Source organism: Neofelis nebulosa, chromosome 2 (genome assembly GCF_028018385.1).
Source record: "Neofelis nebulosa isolate mNeoNeb1 chromosome 2, mNeoNeb1.pri, whole genome shotgun sequence".
NCBI classification, from domain to species: Eukaryota; Metazoa; Chordata; class Mammalia; order Carnivora; family Felidae; genus Neofelis; species Neofelis nebulosa.
Window position 1 is genome coordinate 212,861,579 of NC_080783.1, and position 20,894 is coordinate 212,882,472.

At 49.9% G+C, this 20,894-nt stretch overlaps 1 protein-coding gene across 1 annotated transcript in view; it reads left to right on the top strand.

The window, feature by feature from the left end:
• The window catches only part of LRRC38 (leucine rich repeat containing 38), a 37,685-nt gene extending 20,675 nt beyond the window's left edge, over positions 1–17,010 (top strand). Inside the window, exon 2 of the mRNA XM_058719011.1 lies at positions 16,738–17,010. Coding sequence (XP_058574994.1) covers positions 16,738–16,994 — 257 coding nt within the window. The 3' untranslated portion in view covers positions 16,995–17,010. The remainder of the gene's footprint in view (positions 1–16,737) is intronic.
• Positions 17,011–20,894: the final 3,884 nt, after the last annotated feature.

Below are 20,894 nucleotides of genomic sequence, written 5' to 3' on the forward strand. Positions count from 1 at the left end.
AATGAAAGTTACGGTGGGGAACAAAGGCCAGCACTATGGGAAGTTAGAGCTGCCGTTCCCAGGGCCCTACTCCCTTACAGTCCATGCAGGGAGGCCTCGACGAGGAGTCTTCCTCTGCGACATCAAGAGCCTACAGCAAGGGCCATGGTACCCACAACTTCGGGTGCTCATAGTAAACTAAGAGCCGGGTGCTTGGAAAGAGCACAAAACTAGGAGTTAGGGAACCTGGGCTCCATCCAGCCTCCATGTGACCTTAGACAGGGTGTCTAACTTCATTGGACCTCTCATCTGTAAAATAAAGGGGAGACATGGGGTGGGGGTAGACTCACAGATGCGTTTGGATCTAACCTTCTATGCTGCTGTGAAATCAGGAAGCCCTGGCTGGAAGTCTGGCTGAGCATGTGAAAGAACACAAGGGTGATTCTGTCTCCTGATCCTTTGGGTTTGGAGTTCCGGGAGGCTGGCAGGCAGGGCCTGGCAGGGTTTCACCAGCCCAAACTGAGCCCTCTTACTCCGGAGAGCAGGAGAGGAGAGTGATAGGAGGGTGAGCGCTGGCCAAGGGCAGTGGGACGGATGCCCAGGGGTTGGTCCTTCCTCCCGGGGGGTGGGAAAGGAGGCCCCTTCCCTGGGAGTTGGAGCTCTGGCAGTGGGCTGGGTGGAGACAGTCAGCTGCACTCTCTCCCCAACCCTCCTTGGTGCCAGGGCCTTCTCACCCCTTGATAAGCCTTGTGAAGTTTTTAGTACAGGTCCTGGGCAGGCAGTTCACAAAAGAGCCACTCCAAATGGTCAGTGAGCACAGGATACAACATTTAGCTCTTCTCGTAATCAGAGGAATGTAAATTAAATCAATAATTGTGCTCTGTTATGGCTTATGAGATTGGCCAAGACGAAAAAGTGACAAAATCCCATCACTGGCACAAGTTCAGCGGACGGTCTTCAACCTGTGGGAATGTTATCGCGGGGAGATAATTAAGAATGTGTGCATCGATGCCCATAGCAGATTGCCTCTAGGAAGAAGTCACTCTGGAAGAGTGTTCTAGGATTGTGTAAGTAAATTATGACTCGTCTACATAATACAGTGCCCGCAACCGTTACTTATGATGTTTGGTAATTATACTGGTCGAATGGAAAGAGGTTCCCAGTATGTTTATCCAACAGAGTGGCTGAGTAGATTCCTACTTGGACGATTTATGTACACATACGCACAGAAAAAATCTAGAAAGGTATAAGCCAGTGTGTTAAACATGTATTTATGGGTCCTTTTATCTTGCTTCTTTTTGTTTATTTCTCTTCTCTCAGTGTATACACGGACTTTGCGTAAGTGGAGTTGGGAAAACAAAAAAATATTTTTGATGACAAAAAGTGCTTCGGACAGCCTCTCGCTGATCTGGATTAGGCAGTTCCCGGGAGGCCGGATCAGGGGAAGGGCCCCAAGAGATCCTCTGGCCGCCGGCCTGTTTGTTGGCAAGGGGCAAGAGGTTAATCTCAATCTACCATCCGCTGTGTCACCATCTATTTTGGGAGAGTGGCAGCTCTTCACCCTCTCCAGCTCCGGTGTCAGCTGCTGGGAGAAGTCATCAGTCAAGGGGACAGAGCGGCAGTGGGCGGGGTGCTGGCCACCCTGCACGAGGAAGGAGGCATGTCCCTTTGGAGTGCGCCCCGTGGAGAAGGAAGAAATGTTTCTAAAGGGAAGGAGTGGTGGGGTCCTTCTGGCCTCGGCCAGAATGAGCTGGACCCCAGTTTGTTTCGGCGGACGGTGGATGTGGATGGGAGGGAACCCCCTAGCAAGACAGAGGTAGGAGCTCAACCTCCCATCAGCGGGGCCCTTCCGCTGTGTCGTCTCCCCACGAGGGGGCGGAGATGCACCGAAACATCTCCACCCCCTCAGGACCCGGCGGCCACGGAGCACATGCTTTTGTAGGACAGCTGCGGAGAGCCAGCTGATTTACAGCCGGGGAAACAGAGGCTGACAGCATGGGCGTTGAGCTCACCCTTGAACTCCGTTTTCGTGCAGTCCACTTGTGGGGTCTCTTGAGTGTAAGCAGCAGAAGCCAACCTCTGGCTGACATAAGCGAGGAAGGGACTCACCGCAGGGATGTCGGGGAGTTCACACAATGGAAGGGAAGCCCGGGAAGCAAGCTCAGAAAAGAGTGCATTTTAAGAAGCCCCCAGGGAGGTGAGAGGTGATTGCCCAGAATGAAACCTGGGAGCAGCCTCCAAATAAGGAGACACGGAGGAGGAGAAGCCAAAGGGCAGGAGAGGACTGTCCCCCATATAAGACACCTGGAGTGTGTTGCATTGTGTCCCCCCAAAGATATGTCCAAGTCCTAAAGCCTGGAACCTGTGAATGGGACCTTATTTGATAAAAGAGTCTTGGCCAATGTAGTTAAGGATCTCAAGACAAGATCATCCTGGATTTAGGATGGGCCCTAAAATCCAATGACAGGTGTTTCTTTTTTTATTTTTTTAAGGTTTATTCGTTTTTTTTGAGAGTGAGCGAGAGAGAGAGAACATGTGTGCGGGAGCAGGGGAGGGGCAGAGAGAGAGGGAGACACAGAATCCGAAGCAGGGTCCAGGCTCCGAGCCGTCAGCACAGAGCCTGACGTGGGGCTCGAACTCATGAACTATGATTGTGACCTGAGCTGAAGTCAGATGCTTAACCGACTGAGCCTGGCACCCTCCGCCAGGTGTGTTTTTATGAGAGGGAGGTTTGACAGAGGCAGAAGGTGGAGCGATGCCATTGTAAAGCAGGGAAGTTCCGGAGCCAGCAGAACCAGAGAAGGCCAGGACCTCTCCTCCCCTTGTGCCTTCAGAGGGAGCCTGGCCTTCTGGCTTCATTTACAGACTCTGGCCTCCAGAGCTGTGAGGGAGTAAACTTGTTTGAAGACACCCAGCCTGGGGGCATCTGCACGGCTCAGTCAGTTAAGTGTCCAACTCTTGGTTTCAGCTCAGGTCATGATCTCCCGGTTCATGAGTTCAAGCCCCACAGCGGGTTCTGTGCTGACGGCTCAGAGCCTGCTTGGGATTCTGTCTCTCTGCCCCTCCTCTCCATGCTTTCTTTCTCAGAATGAATGGATAAACTTAAAAAAAAAAAAAAAAAGCCACCCAGTCTGTGGTAAGTCGTCAGGGCAGCCCTAGGAGACAAATACAGCACCCAGATCCTTGAGCATGACCTTGTATGTTCTTTCCACTGAGAACCCTGGGCTGGGGCCGCCTCTGGAGGTGGCATGGATTCCAAATTGGGTTTGCACTTTTACCGAGCAGCCTTGGCGTAATTATATGACCCACTGGGGCTTAGTATCCCCTGCAAGAACTTTGTGGGAGCATTTTGAAGGCAATGGGGGGAGGGTCACAGCTGACCGCACAGACCCTGGAGTCAGACTGCCTGATGCCAAATCCTGGCTCTACTGTTTCTTAGCTGCATGACCTTAAGCAGGTAACACAACTGTTCTGTCTCCTTACCTGCGAACCAGTCGTCACAGTGCTGCCCCAGAGTTTGTTTTGTGGATTAAAGCAGCGTAGACAGTGCAGAGTGCTTAGAAGAGCACCAGGCGTTGGGGTTCCTCCAGGGGGTTAGCTGATCTGCCCCCACTATTTGTGGGGGCTCTTTGTTCCCACGCCATCCGTGCCCAAAGAGTGCTGAGAATTTCCAGCCTTCGAGAGGGAGAAGCGTGGGAGAAACACAGCTTCTCTTTCATCGTAGGGAACGGAGAATTATCTGCTGCTGAATTTGGGGAGAAGGACTTTTGTCCTGCAGGGAAAGGGTCTGTGCTTGTCCAGCACAATCGGACATCAGGTGGGACGGTCTGTCTGTCACAGGAGATGGCTTAGGAAACTCTTCGTGGCTGTACAGCTAAGCCACATTCTCCAATCCTATCTCTATTCATATATTCATTCAAAAATATGTTTTGAGAGTTCTAGTTACTGGGAATCCAGGAGGGAACAAAACCAAAGCCTGACCTCACAGAGCTCACATTGGAGTGGGGAGGGGCAGGGAAGCAGAAAATAAACAAGTATATACATACGTCAGAGTTCACGCGGTGCTGAGTGCTATAGAGAAAACTAAAGCCACGTTGGAGGGTGGCTGGAGAATGATCATGGTGGGAGTGGAGTAGGGGGAGCGTCTCTGATAAAGCGCCATCTGAGCACTTCACAAAGAAAGTGAAGGAGTGGGCCAGACGCAGGGAGCAGGTGCAAAGGCCCTGAGGTCACCTGTGCTTGGGGTGTTTGAGGGATGGCAGGCAAGGTGCACTGAGAAGTTTGGGGGCGTGGCAGTAAGGATCGTGGCTTTCACTTTGAGACAGATGAAGAGGCTTGGGAGGGAAATGTGTCAAGCAGAAGAATGATGGGATGAGCGCTTTTCTGCAAAAGACACTTCGGGGCTGCTGAAGGGAGGACTGGGGCAGCCTGTAGAGCCAAAACATCAGGGCAGCTCCGAGGCCCCTGCAGTAACGAGACCGATTGTCTAGTCTCCTTCCTCGGGATCCCACGTCATTCACGCAGTTCTAGACTCAGGGCGGGAAGGGTGTTATCCGCTGAGCCCATCAGCTGTCACGGGTGTTCTTGCAGAGGTAGTATCTGTTACACGGCTAACTACCTGTAATGAGTAGGAAGAGTTCACATCTGGGATGCATGTCATTGAAGAAGGTCGAGGAGTCATAAAAATTGGTAGCTCCCAACAGTTTTGCCAGTAAGAACCTGATGGGTTAATGTTTCCAGAGCCCAGCTTTGAGAGATTTTGTCCACCAAACAAACCCCATATTTGACAGATAGCTCTGTGGCCTTGTCACTAACAGGTGAGTGGCTCCTGATTGGCTTTCTTGAGAGACCGGTCCTCCCTTACCGACCCGCAGCCCACCTTTCGGGACCCTGGCCAGGCATCACACGCTAGGATCCTTCCCACCTAGACATTTCTGACCTGTTGTGGATTTTCTTGGTTTTTGTGACATTCGTATATTGTGTGCCAGCTTGAAGCTGGGAGCTGTGGGTGCAGACATGGTAAACACAGCCCCCCTACCCCGTGGAGGAGACATGGGGGCGGGCAGGGAGGAGAGGGGAAGGGGGAACACAGGTAGCATTCACGGCAGGCTTCCCACAGGAGGTGTTTCCTGCACTGAGTTTTGAACAGGAACTGGCAAACCTCCTCTGAAAGGGCCAGATGGTAAATATTTTAGGCCTCGCGAGACATACAGTCTCTTGTAAGTCCTCAGATTTGCCATTGTAGTGCAAAGCCGCCCTGGATGATGTGTAAACCTGTGGGCCTGGCTGTGCTCCAATATGTCTTTACTCACAAACACATATGGGAGGGGCGGAAGAAGGGGGGTGTGGCCCTGGCTGTGGTTTGCGGACCTCTGCTCTCAAAGAATAAGGAAGCGATCGCCCAGCACTTGTCCAGGAGAAATGGAGAGTGTGGAATATGGCCCTGGAGCGTGGTAGATGGTGCTTCCCAAAGGCGGCCCTGGAACCGTGGTCACATGTCCAGGCACGCACGGACCCTTCGCAAAATGAGAACAATGAGGGCGTTGCGGTGAGTTGTTCTTAAGGCTCAACGTATTTACTGCTGTTCCCTTTTATCCCGCCCTTCCTAACTTTAATGGCGTACAAAGGTTTCTCTTATAAAATGATGATGTTGGGGCGCCTGGGTGGCTCGGTCAGTTAAGCATCCGACTTCAGCTCGGGTCATGATCTCGCGGTCCATGAGTTCGAGCCCTGCATCGGGCTCTGCGCTGACAGCTCGGAGCCTGGAGCCTGCTTCGGATTCTGTGTCTTCCTCTCTCTGCCCCTCCCCTGCTCGTAGTCTGTCTCTCTCTCTGTCAAAAATAAATAAACATTAAAAATAAAAAATAAAATAAAATGATGACAATGACGATGTTGTTGATGATGATAGTGTGTTTTTCATGTCCTCACAGGTCAGAATTATAAGCTGCTGTCCTATGTCAATCTCTCCGTTTCTTCTTCTTCTTATTATTTTTTTACCAGCGTATAAGATCCAAAAGCCTGAGGACCACAGCTCTAGACCATAGGCTCTCGAGAGATCTTTATCACGGGCACACGGTCTTTGCCTCAACCTCTGGTCATGCCTTTCACTCCAGGGCCGCCTCTGGGACATGGGACATGGGACAGAAGCCCACTACCCCGGGGGCACTCAGATGCTTGCACGGGGACCAGCCGGGTGACACGAATGAGTGAAGAGGCTCACGGCATGTGTCCTGTCTCATTATGGCAGCCTGACAGTTGTGTCCATATGACTATGCCGCTTGGTCTCCTGATTTAAATTGTGGTGTTTTGTTTTTTTTTTAGATTCTTTTTTTTTTAACATTTTTCTTTTTAACGTTTATTTATTTTTGAGACAGAGAGAGACAGAGCATGAACGGGGGAGGGGCAGAGAGGGAGACACAGAATCGGAAGCAGGCTCCAGGCTCTGAGCCATCAGCCCAGAGCCCGACGCGGGGCTCGAACTCACGGACCGCGAGATTGTGACCTGAGCTGAAGTCGGACGCTTAACCGATGGAGCCACCCAGGTGCCCGTTTTTTTTAGATTCTTAAAAGACCACCACCATCGCATTGACAAGAAAAAAAAATGCAGCCTGAGTGGGGCTCATGGTTGCCATTAAAAAAATTTTTTTTATGGGGCGCCTGGGTGGCGCAGTCGGTTAAGCGTCCGACTTCAGCCAGGTCACGATCTCGCGGTCTGTGAGTTCGAGCCCCGCGTCGGGCTCTGGGCTGATGGCTCGGAGCCTGGAGCCTGTTTCCGATTCTGTGTCTCCCTCTCTCTCTGCCCCTCCCCCGCTCATGCTCTGTCTCTCTCTGTCCCAAAAATAAATAAAAAACGTTGAAAAAGAAAAATTTAAAAAAAAATAATAATAAAATAAAAAAATTTTTTTAATAATGTTTATTTATTTTTTGAGAGAGAGCGTGAGCAGGAGAGGGGCAGAGAGAGAGGGAGACACAGAAGCCGAAGCAGGTTCCAGACTCTGGCTGTCAGCACGGAGCCCGACATGGGGCTCGAACTCACAAACCACAAGATCATGACCTGAACCGTCAGTCAGACGGTTAACTGACTGAGCCACCCAGGTGCCCTTCATAGGCTACCATTTTTAATCTCTTAATCCAAATTCTCAATTCCTGGCAATGAGTCTGCGGTGACTCCACACACAGCCCGACATCCGCCAAGAGACAGTCCTTTGGGAAGATACCATATCTAGGGGGCTCCATCCTAGTCCTGAGGTGCATCTAACACCCACCCACACTTTCAGATTCCACCCGCGCCTCTTGTGTGCAAGGCCTTTCGCATTCCGCTCTAATAATCCCTCAAACTCAAAGGTATTCGCTCGTTCCATAAATATTGATGAGAACACATGAGACCTTCCAGACACCCTGTCTCTTCATTCTTCAATTTGTGAAGCCCTGCAGATTCTGCAACTGTATATTATCTTCCTTTCCGGTGGCTTCATGTTTTTTAGTTCTGGTTCCTTTGTTGGATTATTAATGTCCTGGGGCCCGGGAACTCACTTTCTTCAGGACTGCAGACAACGTAGGCAGACGGAAAAAACACAGGCTTCGGAATAAAACCGAGTGTAGCTCGAATTCTGGCTCCATCACTTAATAGGAGAATTGCCAACGATTTCTGAGCCCCGTTTCCTCGCCTGTGCCCTGGGCATATTCCCGCTCAACTCCCAGAGGGAAGTCAGCGATGAATGACGTGTGTTAAGGGGTATGCTTTGTATCACACAGTAGGTGCCCAACACATGATACCCCCACATGGGCACGCATGTCCTTCCGATTGAGGGCATGGGTGAGAGCTCAGGAAGGTGTAGGTGAATTATACTGAATGGGAGGTTATGCATATTTTCTCTTTTCAGAAATCGGCCCAGTGGGTCTCCCCCGGGCTCTCCCAGCCCTACCCTCCACTCAGTGTTGACTCCCTTGGGACTAGCCCTTTGCACTATGGCTGCTAATCCCTGATGAAATATCACATAGAGTCTCTTTAGGAGACTATGGCCTTCATTTAAAAAGAAGGAGCAACCCAATAAGTACCTGAAAGGATGCTCAATGTCACTAGTCGTTAGAAGAATGCAGAACAAAATCACATCCACAAAAAAATGAGATAAGACTTTACACCCACTAGGATGGCCATTATTATTATTTTAATGTCACATAACAAGTGTGGGCAAGGACGTGGAGAAATGGGAACCTTCGTGCACCGCTGGTGGGAAGGTAACATAGTGCCACCATTGTGGAACGCAGCATGGCGGTTCCCCGAAGAGTTAAACGTAGAATCACCACATGATCGAGCCATTCTACTTCTGAGTATATATCCCAAAGAACAGAGCAGAGACTCCCAACAGCTTTTTATATGCCGATGTTCACAGCAGAAGTATTTACAGTAGCCACAAGGTGGAAACAACCCAGTGTCCATCAACAGATGGATGGACAAACAAATGTGGTGTGTCCTTGCAATGGAAGACCATTCCGCTTAAAAAATAAGGAAATTCTGATACGTGCTACCACATGGAGGGACCTTAAAAACCTTATGTTTGGTGAAAGAAGCCAGTCACACAAGGACAAATATTGTATGATTTCACATATATGAGTAGGCGAGTTCATAGACACAGTAGGATGAGGGAGACAGAGTGGGGGAAGGGGAGAGTTATTGTTTCTTGGACACGGAGTTTGGGGGATGAGAAAGTTCTGGAAACAGAGAGTAGTGATGATTGTACAACATCGTGGGTATATGTAATGGCACTGAATTGTGTACTTATAAACAAAACGGTAAGCTTTGTGTCGTGTCGAGTTGGCCACAATGAAAAGTACAAAGAGGAAGAAGGAGGAGGAGAGAGGGAGGAGGAGGAGGAGGAGAAGGTTGGAACGAAGATGAAGGAGGAGAAGCCGCCACCCCCTCTGTAGACGGAGAATGATTCTGGGCGTGCAGATCGTCCGTTCTCCTCACTGCTAAACCCCGAGCCGTTTCCGCCTCTTGGCAGCTATTCCAAGCAAGTAGAGGACAGAAGACAATTTCGTTTTAATTTCCACCTCAGACTAATATGATGAGAAAAATGTCTTCTCTCTTGTTGTTGAGGAAAAGCACAGAGAGCACTGTGATGGGCCTAGATATTTGGGCAGACATTACTACTGGGTGTGCCCAGGAGCGTGTTTTTGGATGAAACGAACATTTGAACCAGGAAAGTGGGTACAGCAGAGGGTCCTCCCCAAGGTGGGTGGGCCTCATCTAATCAGTTGATTAGAACAAAACCACTGGCCCTCCCCTCCTGTGAATAAGGGGGAGCTCCTCCTGCCTGATGGCCTCAAGCTGGGGCATGAGTTCTTTCTTTCTTGCCTTCTGACTTGAACTGAAACATTGTCTCTTCCTGAATGTTGAGCCAGTATTCAGACTAGAACTACACCCTCGGTTCTCCTGGGTCTCCAGCTTCCTGGTTGTGGATTTGGGAATTTGTCATCTTCCGTAATCATGGGGGCCAATTCCTTATAATAAATCCCTTTACACACACACACACACACACACACACACACCCTATTAACTGTCTCTGGAGAACCCTGACTAATGCAAGCACCCTCCTCAGATATCTGGAGTCAGGTGTGGGCACAATTTGAAACCTTGAAAATCTGAACAAAACTAACACTTTTTTTCAAGCACAAATGGTGGCCAGGCGCCATGTTAAGAGCTTTTCAGATATCCCTTTATTTCATGCTCATGACCATGAGCCGGGGGTCTGTTCTAAGACTCACTAGAGGCTGTCCCTCCACACCTGCATTTCAGAACCCATCTCCTGATAAGGGAGACTTCTCCAGTTTGTCTAGGTCAGGGCGTGGGAACAGGAGGGTTGCTGGAGAGTTCTAGAGAGTCTCTTTAAGAGACAACCTGCCCAGGGGCGCCTGGGTGGCTCAGCCGGTTAAGCGGCCGACTTCGGCTCAGGTCATGATCTCACGGTCCGTGAGTTCGAGCCCCGAGTCGGGCTCTGTGCTGACAGCTCAGAGCCTGGAGCCTGTTTCGGATTCTGTGTCTCCCTCTCTCTGACCCTCCCCCATTCATGCTCTGTCTCTCTCTGTCTCAAAAATAAATGCTAAAAAAAAAAAAATTTTTTTTTTTAAATTTTAAAGAGACAACCTGCCCAAAGGGAACTTGTTCTGAGTTGCTGGGTGGGGCTGTGCGGCCCCGGGAGAGTGGGTGTGGCAGGGTAGTGGTCAGAGTGTGGACTTGAGCCAGACTGGCTGGGGTCACTCTCAGCTCTGTCGTTCCCTGGCTGTGCGGCCTTGGGCAAGTCACTTGATGTGTCAGTGCCTCCGTTTCATCATCTGTAAAATGGGGATAATTACAGTAGGTCGCTCATTGGGTTGGCAGGATTAACTAAGCTGACAGGTGTAAAACCCCAGTTGCAGCATCTAGCATACACAAAGTGCTGTATCTGTGTTGGCTTTTATTTGCTGTTCTTAACTCGGACAGCTGAAGAGATGCAGGTCAGGAAAGGAGGGAGAACGTTCCAAATCAAGTAGGGACATCCCAGCGACTCCTTCCCTTCCCTCACGTGCCCATGCCCACCCGCCTTTCCACTCACCCTGTCCTGGTGACCCTCCTGTTAGACCTAAAGTCCTTGAGGCCTGAACTGTGTCTTTCTCTTCTTCCTTCTTTCCCTCCCACCTTCTCTCCTTTCCTTCCTTCCTCTTTTCCTTTCCTTCTTCTTCTTCTTCTTTCTTCTTCTTCTTCTTCCTCTTCCTCTTCTTTTTGGTGTGTGTTTCACAGCCTCTAGCATAAAGCTTCGCTTGTTTTGTTTCATGCCCTAATCAAAGAAAGCCATTTAATAACTAAGCTCAGCAATGAATAATAGCCCTGCCTTAGAAGGTAACTTACTTTTCCAGGCACTTCCACCTGAAGTTCTCAACCAGAGGGACTTTAGTCCCCCCAACCAGGGGACATGTGGCACTGTTGGCAGACATTTGTGATTGTCATACTGGGTGGGGTGCTACCAGCATCTAGTGGGTAGAGGGCAGGAATGCTCATAAACGTCCTGTACCGTGTGGCATAGCTCTCCTACAAGTATATATATATATATATATATATATATATATACATTTTTTAATTTTTTAATGTTTAATGTTTATTTTTGAGAGAAAGAGACAGAGACAGAGCGTGAGAAGGGGAGGGGCAGAGAGAGAGGGAAACACAGAATCTGAAACATGGCTCCAGGCTCTGAGCTGTCAGCATGGAGCCCATTGTGGGGCTCGAACTCACAAACCACAAGATCGTGACCTAGGCCAAAGTGCGACGCTTAACCGACGGAGCCACCCAGGTGCCCCCCAACAACAATGATCTGATGCAACATATCAATAGTGTCAAGGGTGAGAAGCTCTGGTCTAGAGTAAGATCCTGCAGGGGAGAAGAGGGGACGGGATCCCCCAAATCAGATTACCTTGACTCCTGAGTTCTGCAGCCTGCCTAGAATGCGTCTCCAGAACGCTCTCTGTGGCAGCAATGCCCTGCCCCCTCTCCTGGGCCTTGTCTGCCCAGCTAACACTCTTTGTCTGACTTTTTTTATTCCTCTGACTTTCCTGAGCTACGAAAATCCATGAAGACACGTATCTTATCGTGTTAGCTCCATCGATTGTGGTTCCAGAGTCCCTCACCCCTGGTGGGTTTGCATGTGACGTTTGGCAAACAAGCCTGTTTCTTCCAGCCGCAGAGAAATGTGAGATGACATTTTCTAAAAGGATCACTTTGTAAAAATGCCAAGCTTAATCTCAAGGCACAACAAACATCGTAGAAATCGGAATTGACTCAAGGAGTCTTGGCAGGCCAAGGTTGGGTTTAAACAGCAGGTGCTGTGGGCTGGTGTTGTTCTGTTGTGGTTGTTTTCCAGTGAATACAGCTTGTTGTTTTCCAGTGAATACAGCTTATTGAAGACAGGGACTGCTGGAAAGTTTCTCTAGATAACAGTGACCCGTTGCGGGTTTGAAGATTACAAATATGGTAAAACCTCGATTTGCGAGCAGAATTCGTTCTGGAAACATGCTTGTAATCCAAAGCACTTGTATATCAAAACGAATTTCAAGAACCATTGGTTCAGTTGTGATCACGTGACATGATGATCATGTCCCATACGACTTGTATTGCAAGACATCGCTCATTTATGAGGTTAAAATTTACTAGAAATGTTTGCTCGTCTTGCGGAACACTCAAACAAGTTACTCGCAATCCAGGGTTTTACTGTATTATCTTAGAGTTAGAAACTGTGTTTCATGGAGTCCATTCGCGTCTACCTTGTTTATGTTCATAACATCTTTGGCTCGGGGGAAGGGGTGTTTAGAAGAGGCAGGTTAGTGGATTTTTCCACTTTTCCATTGAAGAAAACAGTGTCTACAAGGGAACCCCAATATAACTCTGTCTTCAAGTTCTCCTATTCTGTTCAAATGCATTTAAAATGCTCATAAGAAGTAAACAAAACTTTGGCTTCTGCCAAAGCATAAGAGACTCTTAAAAACTGAGAACAAACTGAGGGTTGATGGGGGGTGGGAGGGAGGGGAGGGTGGGTGATGGGTATTGAGGAGGGCACCTTTTGGGATGAGCACTGGGTGTTGTATGGAAACCAATTTGACAATAAATTTCATATGTTGAAAAAAAAAAAAACAACTTTGGCTTCTTTCAGAAAAAGAAAGTCTGGGGCGCCTGGGTGGCGCAGTCGGTTAAGCGTCCGACTTCAGCCAGGTCACGATCTCGCGGTCCGTGAGTTCGAGCCCCGCGTCAGGCTCTGGGCCGATGGCTCGGAGCCTGGAGCCTGTTTCCGATTCTGTGTCTCCCTCTCTCTCTGCCCCTCCCCCGTTCATGCTCTGTCTCTCTCTGTCCCAAAAATAAAAAATAAAAAAAATTAAAAAAATGTTGAAAAAAAGAAAAAAAAAAAAAAGAAAGTCAAAAACTAGTCAAGCATACCTGGAGAAAGACACAGAGTTTTGTCCAGCTAATCCCTTGGGGATATAAGGTTGGCATTGAATCAGGGAGAGGAGGTGCTGTAAGGCTGGTTGCCAGGCAGCGGTTCCCATGGGGAGGAGAGCATCAGCCCCAGTGGGTTGGCTGTACATTACAGAAAAGGTGGGCCAAGACCCAAGGAGGGAGGAAGCCTCTGTTTCTGAGCTGGGGAAGGAAAGATATGCAAATAAAGACCCAAAGGGTGGTCACTGGGTTGCCGTGCAATTAGCAAGCTGCTCTTTGCAGTACAGAAGCCAGCTAATTAGTGAGATGTGAAGAGATCATTCTGACTTTCAGATAATTCGGGATATGGGTTGAGGGCCACCTTTCTGAAACCTGGAGGCACTGAAAAAGAGAGGAGTTGAAGGTTTTCCTGAAAGTTGAAAGGAAGCCAAAGGTAAGTGTCCTGCAGTGTCCTTACTGCAATGGTGTCCTCACACTTCCGGGAAGGTGTGTTGCTAAAAGCAAGCTGTGAAAACTCTTGATGCTTCAGTTTTTTTTCATCCATAGAACAGGCATAATGGTACCACCTACCTCATGAACTTGTTGCAAGAATTAAAAGTCAGTATGTACGTAGCAGTTAGAAGAGTGTCTGCACGTAGTAAGTGCAGTATGAGTCCTAGTTTCTACTGCTTTATTTTTCTCCCCTCTTCCAGATCAGAAACAGATGATCTGATCTCTTATGAATTTTAATATTAAGCATTTTCTTGTACCTGAAGTTTGTGAAATCATGGTAGTAACTCGACTTTGTATATAGTTCATATTGTGTATCAGTCAGGATGTGTAGATTACACTTGGTAACAAACAGTCTTTGCTGGCTGACTACTCACACGAGTCTTTATCTTTTGTTCATGTCCAGTGAGAGTTTGTAGTAGTTTTCTAGGGCTGCCACAAGAGAATACCCCAGACTGGGTGACTTAAATAACAGAAATGTATTTTCTCACAGTTCTGGAGTCTGGAAGTCCCAGATCAAGGTGCTGGCATGGTCAGTTTCTGGTGAAGCCTCTCTTCCTGACTTGTAGATGGCCACCTTTTTGCAGACTTCTCACATGGCCTTACCTCCGTGCACATGCAGAGAAAGAGAGTGAGTGAGATCTGTGAGAGAGTGAGATCTCTTCCTCTACTTTTTTTTTTTATAAATTTTTTTTAATGTTTATTTATTTTTGAGGCAGAGCGAGACAGAGCATGAATGGGGGAGGGTCAGAGAGAGAGAGGGAGACACAGAATCTGAAACAGGCTCCAGGCTCTGAGCTGTCAGCACAGAGCCCGACGCGGGGCTTGAACTCACGAACCACGAGATCATGACCCGAGCCGAAGTCAGACGCTTAACTGACTGAGCCACCCAGGTGCCCCAACTCTACTTTTTTTTTAATTTGTAAAAATTATTTATCTTAGAGAGAGAGCACACATGCACAAGCATGGGAGTGGGGGCAGAGGGAGAAAGAGAGAATCTTAAGCAGGCTCCACACTCAGTGCAGAGCCTGATGTGGGGCTTGATTCCACAACCTTGAGATCATGACCTGAGCCGAAATCAAGAGTTGAACATTCAACTGACTGAGCCACCCAGGTGACCCATGTCTCTTCCTCTTCTCTCTTTTTTTTTTTAATTTTTAATGTTTATTTATTTTTGAGAGAGAGAAACAGAGCACAAGCAATGGAGGGGCAGAGAGAGAGGGAGACACAGAATCTGAAGCACAGAGACCAATGTGGAACTTGACCTCATGTACTGTGAGATCATGACCTGAGCTGAAGTCGGACACTTAACTGACTGAGCCACCCACGCGCCCCCTGTCTCTTCCTCTTCTTATGAGGACACCAGTCCTATGAGATTAGGGCCACGCCCTTCTGATCTCATTTAACCTGAATTATCTCCCATTATTATCTCTAATTACAGACACATTGAGGGTTAGGTCTTCAACATAGAAATTTCAGGGGGATACAGTTTGGTCCAGGTTGGTGGTAGAGGTGGGGCCTCTGTTCGTGATACTCATTTGGAGACCCTGGTGAGCTGGGGGCTTCATCTCCAGCCGTGCTCACCTCTCCCACCTCAGCTCATACTAAATGCCCCTTTGCTCACTCTTCTGCCCCTGGCTACGTGGTGTTCCCCAAACACCAAACCCTTTGCCAACTTCCTGTCTCCTCTGCCTAGACTGGTCTTTCATGACTGGTTCCATCTCATTCTTTAGATCTTCACTAAAATAGTACCCTGTGAACACCCATCTAAAGACGGTCCTCTGTCCCAGACGCTCATCCTTTCATGCTAGTGTGTCATGTTAACATTTATGTGTTTTTTTTTTTATCTACTCACCAACTGTCTAAGCCTAAGCTGCATTAGGTTTTTTCACTGCTGTATCCCCAGGGCCAAGTATATAGTAGATACTCAATAAACATTTGTTGAATGCATGAATGAGTGTCTGTCTTCTAGAATTGATACTCTTTGAGTGTAGGGGCCTTTTTTTTTGGGGGGGGGGCTTGTTTATCACCAACCCCTTGGCACAGGATAAAATGCTCAATAAATGTGGGTTGAATGAATAAACGAGTATCTGGAGACCCATCCTTATGGTGCTCAGATTATCATGCCTTGGGCAAGTTTTCCTTTGGGCTTACTGAGTCAACAGAGGGTGTAGAATTCACCCACCTGCAATCCTCATAGCTGTCTCCCTCTCTTCCCCTGATGGCATGATGAGGAGCCTTATTGTATGTGAAGTGCTTAGAACAGCGTCTGGCCCATGGTAAGTTCTAGTTAGCATTTATGGTTATTGTGTTTTTTTTTAATTAATTTATTTGAGAGAGAGAGAGAGAAGGCATGCGAGTAAGGGAGATGGGCAGAGGGCACGCTCAGCACAGAGCCTGACGTGGGGCTTAATCTCTGGGATCATGACCTAAGCTGAAATCCAAAGTCAGACGCTTAACCGACTGAGCCACCCGGGCGCCCCATTCATGGTTATTGTTTTAAAGCACTTTCTCACACGTACTCAGATGCCTTGTTTTTCTGGACTGGAGGATATGAAACTCCTTTTTAAATGAGCCAAACACTCTTCCAGTGAAATCTTAAGGGGACCCTCAATATATAACACAGAGGTTAACAAGGGCTCCTCTGGGCACAGCTGGAGTGGATGTCCCGGAAGCTCTCAAACTCCCCGGGGGAACTCACATCTTAAAGCACTCTTCAGGTGGTTATGAAAAACACGGAGGCTTCGCAGAAGCTTCAGTACCTGCTGTTTGAAGCCCTCCTTCACATATAGCCTATTTTCCCCACTCCTGTCGCAGGAAAACCCTTCTAGGGTAGTGCTGTGCTAACCCTGTTTGTGCCCTGAGGACAATGACGGAGAAGATTCTAGCAGTTACGTTGCCCACTGGAGCGTATTGTATGGATGGGCACTGTCACCCCCCTTCCCCTCCCCCTGCACTGGCCCCTCCTCCACCCGCCACCCCCAAGGCCACATAGTACCCAGGTCTGGATGAAGGTCTACAGAGGCCCTGACCTTGAATCTCCCCTTCTATCACCATCTGAGTGGTTCAAAACCTAGAGTTCCACACCTTAAGAGCAGGGCAGGGGAGACCAAGGCATTCGGATTTTCTCATGGTGGTTACTCTGGGACTTTAAAAAACAAACAAACAAAAAGCTTATACAATCAATCCCCTCCCCTCTTCCGTTCTGGGGGAACACTCCTGCTCTGCACTCAGTAAGCACTCGCCTTGCCAACTTCTAGGCAACCCTGTGGACCTCTCTCTCACCCCTCCCCCTGCCTCTTTCACAGGCCGTGAGGAAATCCAGTGCTCTCTGCCCCTGGGGAACAGGAGGATATTCCTGCACGAGCTGTCCGAGGCCAGCTTCAGCGAGTGTAGGTTCAGCCTGTCGCTCACGGACCTGTTCATCATCATCTTCTCGGGCGTGGCGGTGTCCATCGCTGCCATCATCTCCAGCTTCTTCCTGGCCACCGTGGTGCAGTGCTTCCAGAGATGTGCCCCCAACAAGGACACCGAAGACGAGGAGGACGAGGATGAGGACAACTGAGACGCCCCCTCCCTTCCTGGAGGCGGGGCTCCCCTCCGAGCCTAGCGGGAAGAGGGGAAGCTGGAAGTGGGAAGCAGTCAATCCGCGGTGCCCAGAGCAGCACCTGCCCCTGGCCGCGCACCTGGCCGCGCACCTGGCCACACACCCCGGGTGCCCGCTGCGACCTCCCATCTCAGAGTTTAAGACCTTAGGGGTGGACGAGCCCAGGAAGGATTCTGGAGAGACCTGCCTCTTGGCTTGAGGTTCGAGAATGGGGTAGAGAGAGGCTTCCCCGCTGACCCTGAACCCCAAGCCGGGGGGAGCAGACGCTTGCAGCTCTGACCACCGAGCTGGCTTGTGCATCTGTTCTCTGGCCTGGCTTGGGACACTGAGCAGCAGTCTCTTCGTCCCGGGATGCAGCCGCTCAGACAGGGACTCACGTCCAGGGCCCTGTCCCTGGAGTGGACTTCTGCCGTACCGGGCTTCGGCAGCCTCTGGAGGTCCACAGGACAGACCCCCCCATTTGGCTAAAGTGGCACCGAGGGAAAAGCTAAGATCTGGCCAAAGGGCGTTTGTCGCTGTAATTTGGTGAGCAGGTGAGGAAGACTTTTCCTGACAGAGCTCACACCCTGTCCTCAGCCCGAGAGGAAGCAACTTGTAGAGGAAGGAGGGTCCGTCTTGTATACAGTCTCCATGGCCTCTGTGCCCCATCACTCCTTCCCCTGAAACACAGCCACTTGTCTCCCTTCCCCGGCCCCTTCCCCAGCCCCCCCACCACTGGAATCCCTCCTCAGCCAGCTAATGCCTGGCTGGTCTCTGTGCTGGCACGGGTCCAGACTTGTCACCTCCAGAACTTGTGGTAAACTTTCCCCCGAGGCCAGGATTCCAAAAAGCAGGTTGTGCTGGACCAAGAAAATGCTAAAAAAACAAAAAACAAGAAACAAAAAACAAAACAAAAAACCCCAGAGATTTGGCCTCTGAGAAACCTCCATCAGTGGCCTTAGGGTGTGTGTGACATTTCCTTGGAGCATAGTTTGTGACAGGCAGTGTTTTCCTGGATGTGGAAGACGGCACTGGGTTCAGAGATAATATGAAGCCACGTCATGTGCCTGGCGGGTTAATGTAGGGCAACGGTGTCAGCAGCATTGGACTCTGCTGGGGACTGAGATTTTGAGGGAGCCTGAGAGAAGTCCTGGGTGTTTCTGGGAACCACCTCTCCACTGTTTCTCCTAATATATTCCTTATGTGCTCTTCCTCCATTACTCCCTCCCATCTCTGCCTCCACAAAGACCTACCGTCGCTTGCTAAGGGCCAGGCACTGGTCTGGGCAGCGTGGGTGTGCGCTGAATAAGAAGACGGGGCCCCTGCTCGCTTGGCCTCTTTGTTTTTAAGTTTATTTATTTATTTTGAGAGAGAGAGATGAGGAGGGGCAGAGAGAGAGGGAGAGAGAGAATCCCAAGTAGGCTCTGTGCTCTCAGGGCAGAGCCTGATTCAGGCTCGATCCTGCAAACTGCCAGATCACGACCTGAGCCAAAACCGAGAGTTGGATGCTCAACTGACTGAGCCACCCAGGCGCCCCTCTCTTGGCCTCTGTTCTTGCGGGGGAAACATAAAACAAGCAGGTAGACAGAACTGTAATGAAGGTGGTTATAGGCACCATGAAAGAAAGAAGTGAGGTCCTGCAACAGAGTAATGGTAGAAGCTATACAAGAATGGGTAAATGGGTATATTAGCCAGGGCTCTCCAGAGAAACAGAACCCACAGGGGATATGTATTCTATATATCTATTACTGTTTGTCCATCCACTCATCCATCCATTCAGCCATCCATCCATCCATCCATCCATCTAGATTATAAGGAATTGACTCACATTATATGGAAGTTGCAAAGTCCCAGTATCTACTGCTGGCCAGCTGGAGACCCAAGGGAAAACAGTGGTGTAGTTCCAGTCTGAGTCCAAAGGCCTGAGAACTGACAGAGCCACTGGTCTCCGTTCTAGTCCAAGGTCAGGAGAGGACTCAGCTCAAGCAGTCAGGCAGACAGAGAAAGCTGGGGCTTGGGGCGGGGGGTGGGGGTGGGGGTGGGGGATAATTCTCCCTTCCTTCACCTTTTTGTTCTATTCAGACCCCCAATGGATTGGATGCTGCCCGCCCACACTGGGGATGACATTGTGCTTTACAGTGTCTACAGATACAATGCTATTCTCATCCAGAGACATCCTTAAGGTCATACCCTTAATAATGCTTCACCACATATCCAGGCACCCAGGACCCAGGCAAGTTGATGCATGAAACTAACCCTCACATCAGGGAAGGTCTCATTGGGTAGCTTCAAGCTGAATCCTGCCTCCTTCCCTCCCTCTCTCCTCTTCTTCTACTCTCTCTACTCCTCTTCCCTCTTCCCCCTGGAGGAGACTCGGGCCCCTGTCTGGCCCCCAGCATTGTTGGCCCCAGGGGAGCCCACTAGCTCAGGAGCTGTCTTGTCACAGAGTCACTGGGCAGGCGGGCAGCATCTTTCACATGCTCCGTTGCACCCCAGCGCCAGAAGGAGCCACCTCTGTGGGCTCCCCCTCAGTTCAGGTACCACTTCCCAGGAGAAAACTGTATGAGCAGCCTGAAGGCGGTCATCATGAACGTTAGGTGCTGCGTGAATTCCAGGTTCCAGCCATCATGTGCACCTTCCTGTGAATGAAGGCTCACGGAGAAGGTGCTCAGCCAGGGGAGGGGACTCTACTGACACCGGGCTACCTGAGAACAGGGAAAAGACCATGGCAGAGGTGTGTGTCACGGGCTCGGAGGCTGAGAGTGTGAGGCACAAAACAGTCTAACGTCAGCACCTCCCCAGCCTGGCCGCGGACTCACTGAGTTTTGTGTGGGGTCAGAATTGCTGCCTGTTGTCGCAGGGTCCGGTCCCCACCCCCGGGAGCACCCTACCAGGGACACCGCTAAAGGCCCTGGATCCAACTGGGCCCCTGCCAAAGTTACAACTTGTTTCTCCCAGAATCCTGGGGAATTGGTGCCCCGGGCTGTGAAATTAGTACCACGGCCTTGGTCTGATGGGTTCCAGTGGGACTTAATGAGTCTTAATGAGACTTAATGAGTCTATTTCACCCCTCGTGGCCAACAGAGTCAGCTGTTTCCTTAGAAGGCACAAGCCCTGCATGGCACAGGGGCCCGTGGTGGTTGTTTCCTGAATGAACGAGTGAGTGGGGGAGGGACAGCCAAGGGCTCGTTGGGCACAGGTCAACCCCCACTTCTGCTGGCTGCACCCCAGAGTTTTGGAAGGAACATGACTCTGGGGAAGAAGGGCTTTAAAATATTACCAGCTGAAACCATCACTGCCCGGACATAAAGCCTGTGAAACGCTCAGGACGTTGGGGGCAGGAGGGACATCCAAGCCCAAGAAAATATATACTGACCAGGAGCCCCGGCTCCACTGGGAAAATGCCTTTCAAGAAGTGACAGTGGCACAAGCAAGAGGCAGTGACTCAGTGATCTCTGGCTGGCTGTGGGGTCTCAGGTTATAACTAACAGCAACAAGGACAAGGCTACATACCGACTGAGGGCCTCCTGCACCAGAAATACCCCCTGTCAGATCACCACCAGTGTCATTGTGTCTCAGATGTCACCTCCTCAGAGTAGCACAGTACCTCGTGCTACTTTCTGCACAGCACGTACCCATGATGTGACATTGTTCCACCTGTTTACGTGGTTATGGTCTACCTCTCTGGACTGGAACAGGAGCTCCCCAAGAGCCGGGATCCGGGCTGTCCGTGTCCCCAGAGCCGTGCCTGGCACACAGCAGTGGCACAACCAATATGCATGTTGATTAAAAGACCAAACAAAAGAATTCCACGCACCATACCAGGAACACCACAAACATAAGCTCTTTTCAAACCTCTTTGTAACTCCGGGGGAGAGC